General features: G+C 43.1%; 1 protein-coding gene across 2 annotated transcripts; it reads right to left on the reverse strand.

Annotated features, from left to right (window-relative positions):
- Positions 1 to 9,630: 9,630 nt before the first annotated feature.
- Positions 9,631 to 20,909, reverse strand: PRR35 (proline rich 35). Of its 2 annotated transcripts, XM_030213220.1 has the most exons (3): positions 20,825 to 20,909; positions 13,290 to 15,029; positions 9,631 to 11,346 (listed from the first exon to the last, which is right to left on the reverse strand). In XM_030213220.1, exons 2-3 carry the CDS (start codon positions 14,963 to 14,965, stop codon positions 10,419 to 10,421), a joined length of 2,604 nt encoding a protein of 867 aa, XP_030069080.1. In that variant the 5' UTR covers positions 14,966 to 15,029; positions 20,825 to 20,909; the 3' UTR covers positions 9,631 to 10,418. The 2 variants fall into 2 exon arrangements, with proteins under 2 accessions (XP_030069080.1, XP_030069081.1); XM_030213221.1 differs by lacking the exon at positions 20,825 to 20,909 and having other exon boundaries at positions 13,290 to 15,075.
- Between the last annotated feature and the right edge of the window lie 1,704 nt (positions 20,910 to 22,613).

A 22,613-nucleotide genomic window follows, 5' to 3' on the forward strand; every position in this document is an offset into this window, starting at 1 on the left:
AAAAGAAGGAGCTAGTGGTTACAGAGGAAGGGCAGACTGGATGGGCCATTTGGCCCTTATCTGCCGTCATGATTCTATGTTTCTGTATAATCAGGGGCAGTGCCATATAAAGTCTGAAATTTAAGAGCACAGAGCTTAAAAACAACCCTGGTCTTGATTGGAAGCCAATGGTCTAAGGAAGATTGGTGACCTTTTTTCCTACATTCATTGTTTCCTTTTATATTTTGCCTATATAAACCAATCTGTTTTGCTAATTCAAATGGTTCTACTTGTAACGTTTATGTTGAAATGTATAAATAAAGAATTAAAAAAATATATCACAGCCTACAGCGATTGCTATCATCTCACCAAAGTCACAACAAGCCTGTTATTATCAATGTCATTCAAAGTTATAAGTACAATTCCATAGATGCATTGAAGCAAAGCCAGAACTAGTACAGCCTGTCCCTGGTGACCTGAATCATCTGCTATTTTTTTTTTTTTTTTTGCAGGAATCTCATTGAGATGCCATATTATGCCAATGAGTCTCTGCTGCAAAAAATATCCAATGTACAAGTTAAATTTTGGCTGCTGTCTCTGTAATTCTATGTGTGTGTGTATCAAACATATAAAAGACAAGTGACCGACTCACCCGCAAATGCGCAGTACAGAGTTCCCTCTCTGTCCCGCCCTCGCGTCAAGATGTGATGACATCAGATGGCGGAACAGAGAGGGAAACGGACGCTGTAGGCCTGCCGCTGGAGAGCCTGGAGACAAAGGAAAGGAATATCACTGGCGCACCAACCTCCACCCTCCCCCCATCCCCGACGCCGTTGCTCCCTCCCCCCTCCGTATCGGGCCCCCTGCACTAACATGACAGCGCCTCTCACCTCTGCTGCTGCCTGCAGCGCTTTCACACGGAGGTGAGAGGCGCTCTCATGTCAGTGCAGGGGGCCTGGCACGGAGGAGGGAGGGAGCGGCGGCGAGGAGGGTAGCTGGACATGAGGAGAGGGCAGGGGGAGAGAGGAGGGTTGCTGGACATGGGGGGAGGGCAGGGGAGAGAACAGGGTGGGGGGAAGCCAGGGAAAGAGGAGGGTTGCTGGATATGGGGGGAGGGCAGGGGAGAGAGGAGGGTCGGTGAACTGGGTGAGGCCAGGGGAGACAGGAGAGCTACTGGACATGGGGGGGGGGGAGGGCAGGGGAGAGAGCAGGTTGCTGGACATGGATCGATGGAGGGGAGGGCAGGGGAGAGAGGAGGGTTGCTGGACATGGGGGGGAGGGCAGGGGAGAGAGGAGGGTTGCTGGACATGGGGGGAGAGCATGGGAGAGAGCAGGGTTGGTGGACAGGGCGGGGAGGCCAAGGGACAGAGGAAGGTTGCTGGATATGGGGGGAGGGCAGGGGAGAGGATGGTTGGTGGACGGGGGGTGGCCAGGGGAGACAGGAGGGCTGCTGGACATGGGGGGGAGGGCAGGGGAGAGAGCAGGGTTGATAGACATGGATCGGGGGAGGGGAGGGCAGGGGAGAGAGGAGGTTTGCTGGACATGGAGGTGAGAATTACAAATCTCGCCCGTTTTAACGGGCTTAACGGCTAGTGTATATATATATATATCCTATATAATAAAACTCACCCTCAACATTCTGAGGACACTGACGTCACTGTCAGGTCCTCCGGGCACTTCCTTCCGGTTCGAAGCCTTCGTGGTGGTGAAGCCACCGAAAACACTGTGTTGGGGCCCCGCCCTCGCATCAAACGTGATGACGTCGAGGGCGGAGCAATGTCAGCAGATTGAAGGTGGTGCCGAGGTCCGCAACAATGGTGGACGAACGCCGACGGGGTGAGTAGGGATGGGGGGAGGTCCGGAAGGAAACCGTGCTAGCGCCCGTTTCATTGCCGCAAGAAATGGGCATGTTTTACTAGTATATATATATATATACTATTTTCATTGTGGCATAGGAACAATCTATCTTACTCAACAACCACTTAAATGAACATGAACTTCAATTATTCAATAAATTAATTTTGTGTGCTCATAGAGGACTGCTTTTACTAAGCGGTGATAAGCCCAATGTGGGCTTACCGCTCGCTATACAGGAAGTACTTCCAGGCTACCGCAGCAGCCCGGCAGTACTTCCCACCCCTAGCACGCCGTCATTTCTGTCGCTACAAAATTTTTACAATTTTTGTAGTGCCAGAGTGTACCCGGTGGTAATCGGGCAGTGCTATTAATGCAGGAGCCCTTACCATCACCTCAATGGGTAGCAGTAAGGGCTTCCCCCTGAAATGGCCGTGCGGCAAATGCTTTACTTGCTACTCAGCCATTTCCTGTAGGAAAGCGAGACTTCCCTTTTACCAGCTGTGGTAAAAGGGGGCCTTGGCACATGTGTGCAGATTCCAGCGCCAGCCCCCTTTTGCCGCAGCTTGGTAAAAGGGGCCCAGATTTTCTTAAGGACTAGCGCAGACCAACTTGGTCTAATATAGTCCACAGGCTGCTAATCATTGCACTGTTTTGTTTTTTAATATGTGCCAAATCGTGCAATCTCAACCACAAATTTAAACTGTGTAAAGTGCCACTTAGCATTTAAGGTCCTGGGTCCTGACATGGACCATTGTTTTGCTGACCTGCTGTTTCAAGGGACCCAACTTTTAATATCACATGTTGGCTACAGTGAGTCCCTAGAAAATCAAAGAAAGAGCTATGTAAGTCTGAAAATATAAATAAAATACTAAAACATTTTTTACATTATTCATAACTAGAACAAGTACTTGAAAAACTCACTGTCTGCGAAGTGGGGAAAGGGCTTACCCATTAACCCACTGAATAACTGACAAAAAACGTTGTGGCTGAACCCGGAAGTCAACTGCTCCGCTTTAATACACAGTGGAAGCAATTGGCAGACCTGATACTGATATAGCTAAAAATGTTCACTATAAATATGCCCACCATTGCACCTCCCTTTTGAGATCTCAGGTTCTGTGGTATTCCAATGATAAATGTAAAACATGTTTTAGTATTTTATTAATTTTTTCAGACTTACACAGCTCTTTCTTTGATTTTCTAGGGACTCACTGCAGCCAACATGTGATATTAAAAGTTGGGTCCCTTGAAACAGCAGGTCAGCGAAACATGGCCCATGTCGGGACCCAGGACCTTGAAAGCTAAGTGGCACTTTACACAGTTTAAGTTTGTGTTTGAGATTGCATGGTTTGGCACATATTAAAAAGCAAAACAAAATAGTGCGATAATTAGCAGCCTGTGGACTATGTTAGACCAAGTTGGTCTATGCTAGTCCTTAAGAAAATCTATGAGCACACAAAACAAATTTATTGAATAACTGAAGTTTCTCCATGTTCATTTAAGTGGTTGTTATGAAGTTTGTTATACATGGGATCCAAATATGTTCATTATCCCATGATTTGGAATTTTTCTCCCCTTGTTTTGTGACGGTTTTTCCATTCTCAGTGCAGTGCAATCAACCCTACCTGCTCTCGAGCTTTACTCGCACACCCTAACAGCTAAGGAACTTCTATATTTTTCCAGGCTGCAAGAATTCTGTTTCTGTTTTGTCCCTCACCACTTCATTGGAAGGCTGTTCCATATATCTACTACAATTTCTCTGAAGAATAATTCTTTCTGTTATTTCAGGTAATGGAGTAAATGGAATTCAAAACAAACATACTTAAAACAAAACAAATCTATTGTAGTGAGTCCACTGGCATGATTAACTTTTTTGCGGCACTTAAGAGGGTTTTATTTCACATGAAACCAATGAAATCTAGATATAAGGAAGCAGAGCAATCAGGTCACATGAAACTTATTTAATATTTGTACATTCAGTTAACACCATGCAAATAAATAACAAGTACACAGTACATTTTCCATCATAGTTCTTTGTTAGCTATAAATAAAATTATTCAGAACATACAAGTCTAACCCTGGAAAATGATTGTCATTGGAGAGCTCAGTACAGTGATGCAGCGCGTAAGGATACTGCAGCGTGAGTGAAAACTTGTCTACTTGCTGGTCCTACCTGTTTTAGAGCTCTTTCTCTTTTTTAATCCCTTGGTGAAAAAAACGTTACTAACTAAACTCCATTTCATTGTGAAATGTTGACTTCCTGTCCCAATAGAGTCAGATCCTTGTCACTGTGCTATGGCAATAGTCCCTGGAGTCTGTATTGAAGGAAGAGCACCACAAGGTTCTGGGCTTCTCTGCTCTCCTCATAGTTTAGTCTAGGCCAGGGGTCCACCCAGTTTCACTTCAGGCCCACCCAGTGGCGATGTATGCTGGCAGGGATCCCTGGGCCCCGCCAGCTGGAGTCCCATGAGCAGCCTCATCCCCACGGCAGTCAGCAGTGCATTTCTAACTGCCGATGCTAGTACTCCCCCCACCTCCCACACATGCTCAGTTCAATTGGCACCCTCCCCCATACATGCATGGGGGATGCTGGTTGAACTGAGTATGTGGGGAGGGGGGAGCAGTATCGATGTCGATGTTGGCGGCTGGAAATTTGCTGTTGAATGCCGTGGAGATGAGACTGCTTGAGGGACTCCAGAAACGACTCTTCAGTTGTCAGAGCCTAGGGCTCCCTGTCAGACAAGGTATTCATCTTTACTGTGTGTGTGTGGTGGGGGGAATAGAAGAAATGCGTGGGTCATGCCTACCCAGTCTGCCCCTAGGACCACCCAAAAATTGAGGTCTGGCAACACTACTGCAGACAACCACAGTCCTTGAGGGCCATAGTGAATATGCAGGAGATCTATTTGCATGCAATTGAAGCAGTGCAGGCATACCAATCTCATGCATATTTACTGTGGAAATCTTCAAAAACTTGACGGGGTTGTGGTCCTCAAGCACTGTGGTTGTCCACCCTTGGTCTAGACTGTCTCTGTCCAGTCTTGGTCTTTGTCATCCTGCCTAGTAGAATGAGAAGAATTTAGAGAACTAGGACTTGATCAAAATGTTCCGATCACATCTAAAAAGAAAAGAGTTGAACACCGACCCCTAGCAAATAAGATATTCAAAAATAACAAAAAATGTCAAACCTGGGATCAAAAGCACTTACAAGAAATGTGTAAATATAGTTTAATTGAATTTAATTCCACATTTCTAACTGCTTCACTACTTACACAGCTCAAGGCAGACAACATAGAGTAAATACAATGTCTCTAAATCCAAATATTTTAAACAGTAATAAAACATTATAATCAAACACAATAGATTGCTTTCAGTCTTAAAATGTTTCTGAAATAAGCATGTTTTAAGGCCATATTGCATATAGCATTTCACTTGAAGCAAGGACAATGGAAGGGAATTCCACAGTTCTGGGGCCTATGCCCTCAATGGCTCCCCCCCCCCCCCCCCCCTACAAGTAATTAATCTACATTTCTGACTAGGATTCATGCTCTGAACTGGTACATACCAAGTAACTCAAGATGCCGCATATGTTGTTGCTAAGCCATTCATGAAAACAGCAAAACAGCAAAAAATAATTGTATAAAGGGGAACAACCTATAGGTTTTATTATGGCACATCAGTGGCATAGCTACATGGGGCAACAGGGACCTGGGCCCCCCCCAAAAATTTGCTCTGGGCCCCTGGTTTGGCTGGCAGGAGCCTCTAACCCCTGTCAGCTGAAGCCTTTGTCCAATGCTGGTCTCTGGCGCTGCCATATTGCCTGCCCTGCTCTCTTTTCTCCTCATGTCTGGCACGCTCCTTTTAGTGAAAATGAGCATGGATGAAGGTTTCAGCTGGTGGGGGTTGGGGACTCCCACCAGCCAAGGTATTTGTTTTGGTGGTGCTTCAGCTGGTGGGGATTGGGGGTCCCTGCCAGCTGAGATATGTTAACAGTGGTGGTAGTGGGTGGGGAGGAGCAGTGGCGAGGTGACGGAGGAGGGACAGCGAGGCGGAGGAGGGGTGGTGGCACGGGGGGGGGGTGTGGCAGTGAGGGGGCAGCAGTGGGGCGGCAGACCAAAATGTGCACCCCCACCTTGGGCTCTGGCCCCCTCCCACCTAGAGGTCTGGCTACGCCTCTGTGGCACAGTTCAATACATTTTCATAAACTGGATCAAAAGGTTTCTCAAATTATCTGTAAATGATAATATCTCTTATTCTGACTGGTTAAATCTAATTTGCAAAAACATTGCATTCAGCAATTTTGACTGACTACTGCCGAACCAAATACATCCATATGGTTTATGTTTGGTAAAAGAACCACAGTTATATGAGGAGAACGTGGAGTTAAGTACATAAGTAATGCCACACTGGGAAAAGACCAAGGGTCCATCGAGCCCAGCATCCTGTCCACGACAGCGGCCAATCGAATGCTATCCTCTTATGTTACTAATTATAAATACTACAAATAAACTGGTGGAAATTCAGTGAATTCTGTTAACAGCTGTTGTAGCATCTATACACAATATTTTCATAAGTACGTAAGTATTGCCACACTGGGACAGACCAAAGGTCCATCAAGCCCAGCATCCTGTTTCCAACAGTGGCCAATCCAGGTCACAAATACCTGGCAAGATCCCAAAACAGTACAGTACATTATATGCTGCTTATCCCAGAAATAAGCAGTGGATTTTTCACAAGTCCATTTTAATAATGGTCTGTGGACTTTTCCTTTAGGAAGCTGTCCAACCCTTTTTTAAACCCCGCTAAGCTAACCGCCTTTACCACATTCTCTGGCAATGAATGCCAGAGTTTAATTACATGTTGAGTGAAGAACAATTTTCTCCGATTCATTTTATTTCTTTTTTTATATAATTATTTAAAAAATATATTTATACATTTCTTGTAAGTGCTCTTGATCCCAGGTTGGACATTATTTATCATTTTTCTATACAAAATATTCTAATGGCATGGTTCTTCTTCTGGTGATCATTCATCAAAATCATATTTCTTTCCACTGGTGTACACGTTTCAGCACATGGATGTTGTTAGCATCAACAAGGTCTTGTACCATATGGAATCATCCTCAAGGAAAGGGCAGACCTAAAGGTGCATGGTCTGCCTTTCACCATAATTGCAGGTCTCAGGTCTGGTAGAGTATCTCTCTAATGACTCTTCATCTGCTGACTTAGCTACAAAGATGTGGTTAGTTTGCTACCACTGAAGAAGGGATTGGATCAACTGTATTAATGTGTTTACCTACAACAGATTGTTTGAGCTTTCTGGAGACCTTCCAATGATTTGTAGTGCAGGTCTGTGACTGTATTAGCAGTAATCCATCAGCCTTATTACAATATCCATCATCACATGAGATTCTGCTATGATATGTCAATCTTCATAACCCAGTGACATGTTGGCACTGCTACTTACAACCATAGATGCTCCTGGTTCATGGTAGAATAAGAGAGACTTTTACAGCAAACAGAGCTTTATAATAAGGATAGCCTTGTTAAACGTATGCCATAAAGCACATTATCATAGTACAGTACATTGAGATTGAACCCAACCCTCACCAATCAGAGTTCTGAATAAATATAAGAACGTAAGGGTTGACTTTATATAAATATGAGAGATCAGACCATCTTTATGCAAATTCCTGCGTTTCAATAGGACAGAATCTAATATTTTGGCTCCTAAATTGAAAGTTGCAGGACTATGAAACCTAATTTTCAAATAATAACAAAATCAAAGCTTATTACGTTTTTCTAGTTTCTTTCATGCCTTTCTTTTGCTGTGTACAATTCATAAGAAAACTACTCATTAAGGTGTTATATTAGCAGACCATGATATAAATACCTTGACCTGTGGATGAACAGATCTGAGTCTGTAGGCACACACAGCAATTCTCTCACTCAGTAATAATATATGGAAAAATACAACTGAGAAGAATGGAATGGATGAATGGTGGAAGATAAGTTACTGACTACGAGGGAGAATGAGATACAGGAGAGAAGCTGTGAAAGGGAGATAAGGGCTACTGACAAAATGTGGCTGTGAAAGGAGGCATAGACAATGAAAGGAAGTGCAACTTTGCAGAAGAAAAAAGAATCAAAGACCAGGGAGAAGAGGACGTGAAATGGGCTGTGAGGAGGAGAAGCTGAGAAGGATGCTCAGATTAGAACAGGGGGAGGACATGATGGGGAGAGGGGGACTGCAAAAAAGATGTGGGCTTTGGAGTTGGGATTGATGGGAGAAGGAGCTATGAGAAGGAGAGGTGCAATTAGGTATATGAAGGGGGCTGGGAACAGAGCTGCTTGTGACTACAGTAGAAATGGGCTTCATAGGGGAGATAAGCTGAGAGAAAGGCATGAGATAAGGGGGGATCGTGGTGGGAAGAGGCACGAAGGGATGAGAAGAGGAAGACAAGTGGCAGAAGAACTGAGACTTGAAAATGAAAGAAGGTAACAAGCTGTGGAGAGACAAACTGTAGACAGTAAAGGAAAGAAGTAGGGTCACATCAGTCCCTCAGCCCAGGAATTGTGAGCTCAAGGTAGCTCAGAGTCCTCACCTACCATACATTTAAGCTGAGCAAATGTGTTAGCAGTGCTGAAGGCCTGGGTAAAGACATCATCAGCAAGGGATGGCAGCAATAGGACTCCTTCAGCTAGGGATAGAGAGAAGGTGGCCTCATCAGCACTGGTGCTAGCCAGACATTGGGGAAGGACACCAAAATTGAAGCCAAGTACAGCCATAAACCTTACACCAGCCCTGAGAAGTCTTTCCTAGCATGGACATATTCCATATCTCAGCACTCTACAATTCAGTGTAGTATAAGGCAGAGTTTTTTTTTTGTTACATTTGTACCCCACACTTTCCCACTCATGGCCAGCTCAATGCAGCTTACATGGGGCAATGGAGGGTTAAGTGACTTGCCCAGAGTCACAAGGAGCTGCCTGTGCCTGAAGTGGGAATCAAACTCAGTTCCTCAAGACCAAAGTCCACCACCCTAACCACTAGGCCACTCCGCTGTTCTTTGTAACCTATGCATGCCCCAACCCAAGCATTCCAGCATGGTCATGTAAGTGCGTGTTCAACCTAGAATCTGCTTTTTCCCTCCAGTATCTCAAGGAATATGCTGTACTGCAGAACTTGCATTAACTATGGAGGGACTGCATTCATGTTCATATACCTCAGAACCTGGATATATTTCATCTCTCAAAATACTGCATGATACTTTCAAAAACAAGAACAATATGTTTTAGTGGAATAACCAATTCATTATTGTTAAGGAAATGGTTGGTTATTATTTAATACTCCTTGCACAGTATTCACAGTTGCTGTAATATGGTGCTCTCTACAGCAGCAGTGAGACCTAAGGGAAGGGGGATCCTTGTTCTTGATAAATATTCTCTGTGGCTGATAACCAGCAACCTAATGACTCTGTGATGGGCTCTTTCTTGAGGAACAGCTTGCATAACATGTATGAAGTTCTGGATGGCGTTGCCTATAGCATATCACCTCCAAAATGCCCTATATTTCTTTCTTTAACATAGATGTTTTAAGACTTTTTGCTGTAATTTTTTTTGCACCTTGTTCCTAGAGCTGGCAACAGCATGAAATTCTGAAGATACGCCTTAATTCAACTTTTACCATGGAACCTTAAACAAGTGCCTGGTACGCACTTCTCACTCTCCTGTTCTTTGCACCTTCCTTAATTGTTTCTTCTCTCACTCCCATTTTGATGCAAAGTGCTAATGTATGAAATAAATATGACCTTGATTATAACAAAGAGGTGAATAACTTCTGTATTCTATAGTTGTTGGAAGTGAGGATGTATAAAGGGCTGCTTATCCTCTTATTAGGAGAACTCCTGATAGCCCTCAATCAAATCAGTCTTCCAAGTTGGAGGTGTGAGCATGAAAACAATTAGAAGATGATCTATGTATCTCATCCCCTGCAATTTCAACCTGGCACCTCTCGGTACACAGCACCTATACCAGGAAGCTGAAGAACTGTAGCTCTAACTTTTAGTACAAATTGAGAGATTCATATTTCCCAAGGTGATCTATTTTACTGCAGCTTCCAAACCAGCTCTTGATTACAGATGTGTGCAGGGTATGTAAGATTGTCAGCGACAGTGATCCTTCATTTGAAAACAAGAATCTTATGTAGCCATTAGGTTGTATTAGCAAGAGGGAAGAAATTTTATCTTGAGTCACTGGTGGCATCTCGTCTAAATCTAGCATAACACCTGATAGCCATCATTACAAAATGCTGTTTAGACCTGATATACACAGATTCCCATTAAATTAAATACATTCTTTGGGTTGTAGAGTATAAATGAGTCAAAAGACTCAATGTACGACAGTTACAGGTGAAAAGGGAGCTGGGTGAGGTTCAGTAAAGTAGTAAGTTGTAAACTGTGTTCCTATTTGATTTAACATCTGCTGCATCATTTTTGGTAGAGGAAGAAAAGCATCCTATTTGGATATATAAAGGGTTCTGCAGTAAAATTAGAAATGTCAATGACTGCTGCATGAGTGTTGTTAGTCTGTGTTTAAAGGATTGTGAAGGCAGATGGTTTCAGACTCACTGGGGCTACTGCCTTCATATGATATGGAGTGATGTCTATCTCTGTAGTTCATTTGTTCTTCCTCGGGTGGAGGAAGTTGCTGATGGCTTTGGGTGGAATTACTAGATTTCCCATCTGTGCTTAGCAGGACGCTGGAGTCTGCTTCACACTTGGTGGTATGTCTGTAGTAGGGTTCCATCACACGATGGAGCTCCAGAGGGACACTGAAGAAAGCTGAGGGGTGTCCTCTCATTGTGCTATGATGTACCATGAGAGAAGGTTGCTGTTCTTCTGACTGTGTTGTCTTCATCAGAAGGTCAAAGGTTGTAGTCTTTGGCTCAGGGAGATAATTTGACATTTTGTCACCATTTACAGTTTCACCAGCAACATTTGACCTGGTATTGCTGTCATGGTCCTTGCATTGGAGTCTTGGATCCTCATGGACTGATTTTGATGCCTCATTTCTGGTCTGGTAGCCCTTTTCAAATCCACCTTGGGACCTTTTCACAGAAAGGTCTAAGGGTACCTCATGAGGTATGGTAGCATTCGCCAACATCTGATGGATATGATAGAGCTCCTTTCGAATTTTGAATAGCTGATCCTTCATCTCTTTTTGTTCAGAGTTATTCTCTTTTGCCATGTCAGAAAGTTTCTTTTCCACTTCTTGATATTCTTCCAGGGTCTTTGATAGATCCGAGTTGAGCATAGTGGTAGTTTCTGAATCTTTTGAAATTCTGTGTACTTGATTCTGCTTATAGGCCCACTGGCCATTTGTGGTGATTACAGAAGATGGACATTCTGAACAGATGGCCTTTTCTTGAGTTTCAGGCCTAGGGTGGCTTTTACATTCCTGTTTCCATTGGTCAAAAGACTTTAGCAATTGTGGAATGTCTTGCAAACTCCTGAAATAAAAAAAAAATATAAGCTAATATATAGTATAACCATAGTACCTAAAACTAAAGAGAAGTGGAAAGAATGAACTCAATGTGGTAGAGGTTTTGACCATTAATAATAACTAGTTAAAAACAGTAAAGTCAGTGAAAACAGCTGACACCATATGCTAACAAATCAACAGTCAACAATTAAAAATCTGTGATAATGTATGAGTGCAACCTTTACCAAGAAATAAGGAAGTTTTCTGTTGTCATGAACCTTAAAGCTTTTGGGGACCATAGGAGCCAACTCTGTAGGTGCTGTGGGTGCTTGAGCACCACCAATATTAAGCAAACTCCTTAACTGTATCTTGGGAAGGGTCATTTTTGTTGGGTTTAGCACCCACAATCATTTTGAAAAGTTGGTTCCTATGTTGGAGACGGTCAATAGGCATGGGCATTTGTGTTGGTTCCTGTTGAGCACATGAACACCATATGATTTCTCATTGAATTATTATATATGTGATGATATGGAATTTACTTATAACTACTACTTTTCCTTTTTAAATTTCATTTGCCCCCTTCCCTCTGCTGTTCTATTCCATCTTCCTGTTGACAATTTGCAGTTCCTATGGAAGTAAAAGAAAGGACAGCTGGGAAGGGAGAAGTTTCTTTTATTTCCTGTTGAAGCCTAATGAATTTTTATAATATTACTCTTCTTTGCTGATCTTACTCAAAAGAAGTCCTTGAACTGAGTCTGCTGATATTCACCGATTATGTTACTTTTTAAACCTTAAATATAGAATACTTGCAAAATAGGCTGCTTGTAGTATGATAAAAATAAGTTGTAATGGTCTTTCAAATACTGTTGTTTTTTTATTTTCAGAGTCTACAAATTGAATTTAACCTGAGAGCATGATATTCTAAAGGTTCTTTTGCATTGTAAATCCAAAGGTACTTAAGAACTCCCATTACAGTTGTGTTCTGTCAGTGGGAGATTCTGAGAACGCAAAGCCTCCTGAGAAGTCTTCAAAGTGAAGGCACCTCAGTAGAGTTGTCAATAGATAGAGTAAAGCCAGGACCAACTCAACCTATTTGCATCTATGGACTTGTAATTCTACCTATCCTAGAGAAATTGGAACCAGAAGCCCATAGATACAATTGCATAAACCCAGGATCGGTCCAGCATGCTCTTTTTAACATGGAAATTGTTGACAACCATACTTTTTTTTTGTTACATTTGTGCTCTGCACTTTCCCACTCATGGCAGGCTCAATGTGGCTTACATGGGGCAATGGAGGGTTAAGTGACTTGCCCAGAGTCACAAGGAGCTGCCTGTGCCTGAAGTGGGAATCAAACTCAGTTCCCCAGGACCAAAGTCCACCACCCTAACCACTAGGCCACTCCTCCACCCAGTACATATAATCATTATTTTGTGCTATTTTGGATTTTAAAACCTGATTTGAAAAATTTCCAAAGAGTATTTCAGTCTGTGCTTACAAAATCTGAGTGGCCTAAGAGTGGATTCATCTCCAAAGGATCTTCACGGTTATTAAAATAAATCAACAGAATCTTTCAGTTCAGAATTCCTGTTTTAACTTTATGATAATAATTATTTACGATGGGTCCTGTTACTGAAGTGTGGTAAGTTATTGCACTTACAGCACTTCAACAGCAAATATTGATGCTCAGTAAGTGCAAAGGGCATAGGATAACTGTTGGGGGATGCCCAAAATGTCCTCTGCAGTAGCAACACTGAAAAATTCCTTAGTGTCCATTCTCCTTGCTTAACCTACCCAGTTCCAGCATATGGTTAATGCGTGAATTATTGTATGCTAACTGTTATGCTATTGTGGTAACAGCTACCCCATTTATGCAGTAACAGCACATGCTAATTTGTGCAATAACTGCTTAACACACTTTTGTAAAAGGACCCCTAAGATATGACTTAAACAAGAACAATGACATCTTACCTAGTACAGTCACTGATTTTTGTAGCAGTCAATGATTTAGATGCTATGTGATCCTTCAGCAAATTAAGTTCACCACCAAATAGGGATTTCCTCTTCAGGGAGTTTGTCAGACTCTCAGAGTTGCTCAAACATGTGGCCTTTGGCGACTCAGCCTTCCTGATGTTGGAGAGTCTGGAACTCTCTTTGAATGAATCCTTCAACATATCAGATAGTGAATCTCGGCTTTGGTTATTGATACCCAGATTTGCAGTAATTACGTTGTCATAGTTTGGCCATTTCTCTTCTTCAGCTTCAGTTGGTGCTGCTTGGAGGTTCTCTAGAGATGGCTTTCCTTGTAAGCTTGTAGCCCAAAGAGTGTCAGCCTGAACTACTGGAACTTTCTGTAGGGCACCTTTTTGTGGCTCACTGGGTGATTTATCATTGGGAGAGTTGGGTACTGAAGTCCCAGGCTGCTGTTGTTGCATATTTAGTTTGCCTGCAGCTGTCTTGTCTTCAGATGACCCAAACATATGTTCAAAGAGCAAGGGGTAATAGAACCTTGGAAGAAAGGCAGGTCTCTCTGGATTCTGAAGGGCCTGGAGATTAGCAGAGTGTGGATGCATTAGCTGGGCAGTAGAAGCCAAGAAAGGAATCTGGGTCAGATGCGGCTGTGGTGTTGCACTGTTGGTCACAGTAGGACCAAAATAGGGAAATAAATTAGGATTCAATGGGTAGTTAATTCCCAATAAGGAGAGGTTCAGTCTCTGGGTTTCCTGGTAGTCACTGTAGGAAGGAGGAGGGTAACATGGAATGATATTAGTTTTTGCGCATGGGGAGGCAGCATCTGCTCTGCTCCTTCTTTGCCTATTTGTGAACAGCTTCCATTGTTCCATCAAAATCCCATTGCTTCCTAGGCATTTCTTTGGAACCTTGCAGTTCTTTGGCTTGACTTCTGATTCTGTATGTAGTGGCTCTTTGCCCTTCATGACATTTTTTTGTAGAGAGTAAACATCAGTTATGATAAAGTCTGGTTCTGTGTCTTTGCAAAATTTGTCTCCTTTGTTCTTCAATCCAAGTAGAAGGGTTTTAACATTGGGATCTTCAGGGTCAGTGGGATGGTAATTTGCTCTCATGGCTCCCCCTTTTTTCTCTCTTGGGTCTGTTTCTTTCAGTTGTCCAGCAGTCCCAACATTATCGTCTTCTATCTCCTGGAACTTGTGCAATTCCATATGCATCTGTTTAGAAGACAGAACATCTACCCCTGATTTCTCATTGTCCACCATGTCTCCATGGGAAACATGTATTGTGTCCCTTGTTTCAGCTATAATAGCTGTGGAATCACAAGTCTCTTGGTTATCCATTTGACTTTCAGGGTGTCTAGAGGTCTCAGCTGCATGAATGAGATGGAGTTCTGGGTGGAGGAAATTGCCCTTTTTGTAGGGCCAATCAGACTCAATCAGCAAGGACAGTGAGTTCTTGCATAAACTATACTTCATGTGATTGTAAAGGTGGGATTTCTCCATGCAGGTGAAGGGACATTGAAAGCATTTGTAATTATAGGGTTTCCCCCAGGGGCGTGGGATATAATGGGGCTTCTTGGGTTTACGTTCCTTGTGCTTATAAACTGAAGTCAGCTTGCAGCTGCCATCATCCTCCTTCGACATGACTGATGGTCCTGACCTTGTCACAATTATCATTCAGAAAGGGCTCCAGCTGAGAACTAGTGCTTTGATGTCACCTTTCTGGAGACCATTGCACACCCTAAAATGAGAGACAGTAATAGTTATAAGAAGTGAGTCAAACTTTCCCAGACAAACTAATTGTAGTAAGGTTGGGACACATTTAGAAAGACAAATTCAGTTATAAGTTAAAATAAACTTCCTAGAATGTCATAGAATTTTATAAATAAAATTTATGATGTACAATCAATCTGTAAGCCCACCTCCCAGTTACATTATCGATCTCAAGATATGCATCCCTTCAATCTCACAGGACTCAAAACTTGCCACCCTTCTATCATCTGGAATTCAAGATGATTCCTTTTGTCTCATGAAACTAAGATTTTTTTTTAAAAAGGGGGATATAGATATATTGGACACATAATACCACTCAGAACTCAAGATATTCATTTTTCTATCTAGCAAAATCCTGTATGTATATTCTTCATACCCTAAAGAACCTCTACTATTACATATATATTCCCACAAACTGGAAGAGAGAGAGAGAGTGAGATCTGGGAGTTATGAAGAATATAAATTATAAAAACGTATATGTAGCCATCTATGGGTAAGAAATCTGGTATGGCCAAATAGTTCTTATGATAGGAGATCAAACAGATGATATTCAACCAGGGGTATCTCTAAAGGTATGTGGAAACCTGTTAGAGGTTACACAGCTAGACATTGCTGTGACTCAAGACAGGGAAGCTTGCCACTGCTTCAGGAGGAGCTAATCTCATTGTTCTTAGAGATCCATTGTTCCACAAATTTGCACTTGCTTCCTTGACCACTTGCATCATCTCCCAGCAGTGTTGAGACCAACCTTTTCAGAATTACAGCTCCCACCTCTCCCAACTTAGCAGTGGCTACTCTACCTTAGTGGTCCCTCTTTTTCAAGTGGCGGTATCTGGTGGCAGTTCCTCCAGCTCAGCACCGTCAACTCTCTCTCTCCTTCTGTCCAGCATCCTTCTTTCTGTCTTCTTACTGTTTGTTTTGCATTCTCCTATTTTTTCACTCTATTCCCTGCCCAGTAGCATCCATCCTCTCTCACACCCACCTCTCGCCCTTCAGCTTTCCTCTTTCTCCTGTTCATTTCCTGTTCATTCTCTATCTCAATCCTCTGCCCAGCAGTAGCTCCCTCTCTTTTCCTCTCAATCTTTTGCCCAATAGTTCCTATTTCTCACCGATCACAGAAAAGAAATTAAATTAAATTATGTTGTCACCTCAGTAACAGCAAACACAAGCTTCCTCCATTACTCGACACTTTGGCCCTGATGCTCAAAAATAAACGCAGGCACTAGAGACCATTAGCACCATACTAGCACCTGCATTTACCTATGCAGAATGTTCACAGGTCTGGAGTGCGGGAACAAACGAGCGCGCAGACAAACAGTGCAAGTAGCATGCTAATGTAGTCAAGCCCATGTAAATGAGGTCATTTTGCATTCTTCCCCAATGCTCAGAAAAGCACGCCTGAAACAAAACTGCCTTACCACTGCAAGAAATAACGCCAGGTTGGAGCAGGCGTTAGGGTGTTGGAAGAGAGGATTTCTTATGATTCTCATGTTTCTCGCATGATTCTTTTTGCAAAATCTGCCGGTTTTGATTGCTTTGGAAGCAGAAGGAAGCCCATACAAGCTCTTAAGTGCTGGTCATGAGAAACAGCAGACCCAAGTGAAAACACACATTGGTGTCTGTTTCCTGCATCTAAATTTAAAACATCCATGCTAAAAAAAAACCCTCAAAAAACCACCCAAATTGAAAACATATATTGGTATCTGTTTCCTGCGTCTAAATATAAGCATCCAAGCTAAAAAAAAAATTAAAAACACTTATATTTAGGCTGCAGAATACAGACACCGATATGTGCTTCACATTTGGGTTTTACCAGGTACATGTGCACAGGAGCCAAGCTTACCGTGGAACTTGCATCTGTCATATCCTCAATCTCTCTCTCTCCACTGCAACTGTCCCTGACACCTTCAAGCACGCCGTAGTCACACCTCTCCTCAAAAAAACATCACTTGACCCTACCAGTCCCTCCAACTACCGCCCCATCTCCCTCCTACCCTTCCTCTCCAAAATACTTGAGCGTGCTGTTCACAGCCGCTGCCTTGATTTTCTCTCCTCTCATGCCATCCTCGATCCGCTTCAATTCGGTTTTCGCCCTCTACACTCGACAGAAACGGCACTCTCTAAAGTCTGTAATGACCTGTTCCTTGCCAAATCCAGAGGCCACTACTCCATCCTCATCCTCCTTGATCTATCCGCTGCTTTTGATACTGTCAATCATGATTTACTTCTTGCCACACTGTCCTCCAGGGTTCTGTCCTCTCCTGGTTCTTCTCCTATCTCTCCCATCGCACCTTCAGAGTACACTCTCATGGATCTTCCTCCACCCCCATCCCACTCTCTGTTGGAGTTCCCCAGGGATCTGTCCTTGGACCCCTTCTTTTTTCAATCTACACCTCTTCCCTGGGCTCACTGATCTCATCTCATGGTTTCCAGTATCATCTTTATGCTGATGACACCCAGCTATATCTCTTCACACCAGACATCACCGCGGAGACCCAGGCCAAGGTATCGGCCTGCTTATCCGACATTGCTGCATGGATGCCCAACCGCCACCTGAAACTGAACATGTCCAAGACCGAGCTTATCGTCTTTCCACCAAAACCCACTTCTCCTCTTCCTCCACTCTCTATCTCAGTTGATGGCACCCTCATCCTCCCCGTTTCATCTGCCCGCAACCTCGGAGTCATCTTCGACTCCTCCCTCTCCTTCTCTACGCATATCCAGCAGATAGCCAAGACCTGTCGCTTCTTTCTCTTTAACATCAGCAAAATTTGCCCTTTTCTCTCTGAGCACACCACCCGTACTCTCGTCCACGCTCTCATTACCTCTCACCTTGACTACTGCAACCTACTCCTTACTGGCCTCCCACTTAGCCATCTATCCCCCCTTCAATCTGTTCAGATCTCTGCTGCACGTCTTATATTCCGCCTGAACCGATATACTCATATCACCCCTCTTCTCAGGTCACTTCACTGGCTTCCAATCAGATACCGCATACAGTTCAAGCTTCTCCTTCTTACCTACAAATGCACTCAGTCTGCAGCCCCTCATTACCTCTCTACCCTCATTTCCCCTTACGTTCCCGCCCGTAACCTCCGCTCACAGGACAAATCCCTCCTCTCAGTACCCTTCTCCACCACCGCCAACTCCAGGCTCCGCTCATTCTGCCTCGCCTCACCCTATGCTTGGAATAAACTTCCTGAACCCTTACGCCAAGCCCCCTCCCTACCCATCTTCAAATCCTTGCTCAAAGCCCACCTCTTCAATGTTGCTTTCGGCACTTAACCTTTATACCTTTCAGGAAATCTAGACTGCCCCTATTTGACTGACTGTACATTTGTCCTTTAGATTGTAAGCTCCTTTGAGCAGGGACTGTCCATCTATGTTAAATTGTACAGCACTGCGTAACCCTAGTAGCGCTTTAGAAATGTCAAATAGTAGTAGTAGTAGTAGTAACTTGTCTGCGCATGCACGAAACACAATCCTCCCATCGAATTCCCTAATGCTCAACGCTATATGCATGCTTATATTTGCATCTCATTAGCACTGAGCATTAGGGCGTTATTCTTCTGTGCTCTTCTGGTGGTATTTATATGGTGCTATTCAGAACGGCGCCAGAGTTTTGAGCATCACGGCTTTTGTGATGTAAAGCTAAATTCTGCCATACAAAAAACAGCATTAAATCCCAGAATTTAAACAACAATCAAAGGCAACATTGTAAATATTCCATCCGCCCCTAAAACACCAATATACCGCCTCTTGGGAAAACAGAATAGGAGTACTAGCAGAACACTGCCTGTTTAGAAATTACTCACTTCAGTCACACATGCACGAGAGTCTCACTAAATATAGAATGAATGATCACAAAGTAGAAACAGGAAATGTGCAGATGAAAACAGAGAAGGGCGACAAAAATGATAAAGGGGATGTGATGACTTCCCTATGAGGAAAGGTTAAAGTGGCTAGGGCTCTTCAGCTTGGAGAAGAGACAGCTGAGGGGAAATATGTTAGAGGTCAATAAAATGCTGAGTGGAGTGGAACGAGTAGACGTGAATCGCTTGTTCAATCTTTCAAAAAAAAAAAAATACTAGGGGGCATGCAATGAAGCTACTAAGTATTACATATAAAACTAGCTGGCGAAAATATTTTTTCACTCAATGTGTAATTAAACACTGGAATTCGTTGCCACAGAATGTGATAAAAGTAGTTAGATTAGCAGGATTTTAAAAAGGTTTGGATAATTTCCTAAAAGAAAAGGGGAAATCCACTGCTTATTTCTAGGATAAGCAGCAAAAAATCTTTTAATGTTTTGGGATCTTGCCAGGTACTTGTGACCTGGATTGGCCACTGTTAGAAACAGGATGCTGGGCTTGATGGACATTTGGTCTGTCCCAGTACGGCAAGGCTTATGTTTTTATGTTCATTCCACCATCTATTCCTCCCCTCTCATATGAGGAAAGGCTAAAGAGGCTAGGGTTCTTCAGCTTAGAAAAGAGATGGATGAGGGGAAATATGACTGAGGTCTACAAAGTCCTGAGTGGTGTAGAACGAGTAGAAGTAAACAGATTTTTTACTCATTCCAAAAGTACAAAGACTAAGAGACACTCAAGGAAGTTACACGGAAATACTTTTAAAACAAATAGGAGGAAATATTTTTTCACTTAACGAATAGATAAGCTCTGGAACACTTTGCTGGAGGATGTGGTAACAGCAGTTAGCGTATCTGGGTTTAAAAAAGGTTTGGACAAGTTCCTGGATGAAAAGTCCATAGTTTGCTATTGAGAAATGGGGAGGCAGCTGCTTGCTCTGGGATTGGTAGCATGGAATGTTGCTAATAATTGGGTTTGTAACCATTTATTTGTAACCTGAATTGGCCACTGTTTGGAAACGGGATACTAGGTTGGATGGACCATTGGTCTGACCCAGTATGGCTACTCTTATGTTCTTACATTCTTATGTCCCCCTCTATTCCTTGCAGACAGGAGGGGAGGGAGGACCAAGAGAAAAGGAGGGGCTGTGCTATCCTTTAAGTCAGCAGTTTATTTTTCGTTTTCCCGTGCTAACCTTAATCCTGATGCAGTAAGGATTTTAGCATGGAAAAAGCCAGGTCAAACCACTGCACTACAAGGGAAAACAGTTGGCATGCAAATCACAAGCAAACCTATCAAAACAGGAATTGCTCCCAAAATAAAAAAATTCACAAATTTTGGTATGGTTTCTTACTTTTTCTGTAGCGCTGGATCTTTATTTCGTTGTGGGACTGAAGTAAAGATCTTACCTGAGAGCAGCAGGGTTAACGCTGCAATTCGTTGCCTGAGAATGTGATAAAAGTAGTTAGATTAGCAGGTTGGAGGAGTGGCCTAGTGGCTAGAGCACCAGTCTTGCAATCCAGAGGTGGCTGGTTCAAATCCCACTGCTGCTCCTTGTGATCTTGGACAAGTCACCTAACCCTCCATTGCCTCAGGTACAAACTTAGATTGTGAGCCCTCCTGGGACAGAAAAATATCCAGTGTACCTGAATGTAACTCACCTTGAGCTACTACTGAAAAAGGTGTGAGCAAAATCTAAATAAATAAATCTGAGGTGAAGTGCAGCATTTTACTTCAGAAGACATAAGACCCAAATGGACCAGGTAGCCACTCTACTCCTGAGATTGCCAAGTCCAAGGCAGCCCTGATCCAGGTACCTGGTACAAGGAAGTTTGTAACCAGACAACCTCCAGACAGCTGTACCCTCCCCCGCCCGAAGACTGATAATACCCACCTGGTCCAGGGAGGCATCCAGTGGTGTTCTCCTTGCCCTGCTGCACATTTGATTATATATGTCCTTTCTATTCCACCCAGAATTGTAGATGGTGTGAATTACAAATTTTTAAATAAATAAAATAAATCTCATATATCACTTGCAGGTAACCATCGCTGCCTTATTTATAGCAAATTTCCAAGCAACTTTTCATAGGCTCCATGTCCCTTTAAATTCCACTCAGATCATCCACTTCAGTCAAGGCTAAATCCAGGGGACTCATCACCATGTTCCCACAGGCCTTTCCAGTCTCAGCGTTCAGAAATTATTCTACCTTCTTTACAGGTGACTGGGGAATGATATCATCCTCCCAAACCAAAAGCACTTTGGAAATTAGTGCACATGTGTCTTCGCAGTGGCAGAGGAACCTGTTCAGGAGGGCTGAGGGAAGCATCATTCCACAGCAGGGCTAGAGCTTCCTCTGTTTTTCTGGTAATGGCAATCAGCTTCTCCCTGGGTTGAGCATGAGTGGCAGCAAATCCATAGATCTTTCTCTGCACTACTGGAACTGACCCTCAGAGGGGAAGAGCTGACCTCTCCTCTTCCTCCAGGGAAATCTCAAGGCTTAGTGGTAAGAGGAAAATGAATTTATTTATTTATTTATTAAAGGTTTATACCACCTTACTGAAAACTCATTCATCATGGTTTTCCACTTAATATAAAACAATTAAATACAACTAACCATACAATTTCACAAAACCCAGTACTGCCAATTCACCAGACATACATGCCCACCCTAACACACTGAAAGCAGCTTTAAAGTGCTGCTGTCCTATACAAACCCCCAAATTCTTCCATTCTAGACAGATGCCTAGTCTGCCCAATTCAGCACTTCTCAACCTAGTCCTTGGGGCACAGCCAGTCAGGTTTTCAAGATATCCACAATGAATATGCAGGACATAGATTTATATACCAAGGATGAAGTGCATGCAAATCTATCTCCTGCATATTCATTGTGGATATCCTGAAAACCTGACTGGCTGGCTGTGCCCCTCCCCCCACAAAGGACTGGTTTCAGAAGCACTGAACTAGTCCAGCTAGTGACGGCACTGGCCCTGGTAATGGATACCCTTCACTACTCTTACACTAGCATGGAAAGAGCTTACAGAACCCAGATTTCTCTAGTGAGGGTAGAAATACAGTAGCACACTTTGGAAGTCAATGGAAAACAAGTTAAGGGAAAGAAGTGACATTTTTCTCACTTCAAAATGTTCTAGCACAGAAGAGTAGAAGGACTGGAAATACAGTGTTCTGCTTTTTGGTTTTGGCTTTTCACCTTGAGTAGAAAGAAACAATGGGGGTTGATATATAGCCAGTGGCGCTCAGCGTTTTGCTGACTTTCACCAGCATTATGTCCACAAATTCAATGCCTGGCCATGTCTGGGCTTCAGTATTGAATTTCTGGATTTGCGGAGCCTGCTAAAGCATATATGTGCAACACTCACCACTTAACCAGCTATGGGGCACCACATAAAGAAAGGACTGACTTTTATGCAGTCCTAATTATTTATTTGGATTTTGCTCACACCTTTTTCAGTAGTAGCTCAAGATGAGTTACATTCAGGTACACTGGGTATTTTCCCTGTCCCTGGAGAGTTCACAATCTAATTTTAATTCCTGAGGCAATGGAGGATTAACTGACATGCCCAAGATCACAAGGAGCAGCAGTGGATTCTTGGATGTCAAACCTGGTGCTCTAACCCCTAGGCTGCTCCTCCACTCATTTATGTGGTCACCATGGCCATTAAGT

Source organism: Microcaecilia unicolor, chromosome 8 (assembly GCF_901765095.1).
Source record: "Microcaecilia unicolor chromosome 8, aMicUni1.1, whole genome shotgun sequence".
Taxonomy (NCBI): Eukaryota; Metazoa; Chordata; class Amphibia; order Gymnophiona; family Siphonopidae; genus Microcaecilia; species Microcaecilia unicolor.

What these genes read in the sequence shown, in the direction of transcription:
- PRR35 (XM_030213220.1), bottom strand. Translation starts at nt 14,965, where the DNA reads ATGATAATTGTGACAAGGTCAGGACCATCAGTCATGTCGAAGGAGGAT. An exon ending in AAAATCAGTGACTGTACTAG is followed by an intron (nt 11,347 to 13,289) that starts GTAAGATGTCAT and finishes TTTTTATTTCAG; the next exon opens with GAGTTTGCAAGACATTCCAC.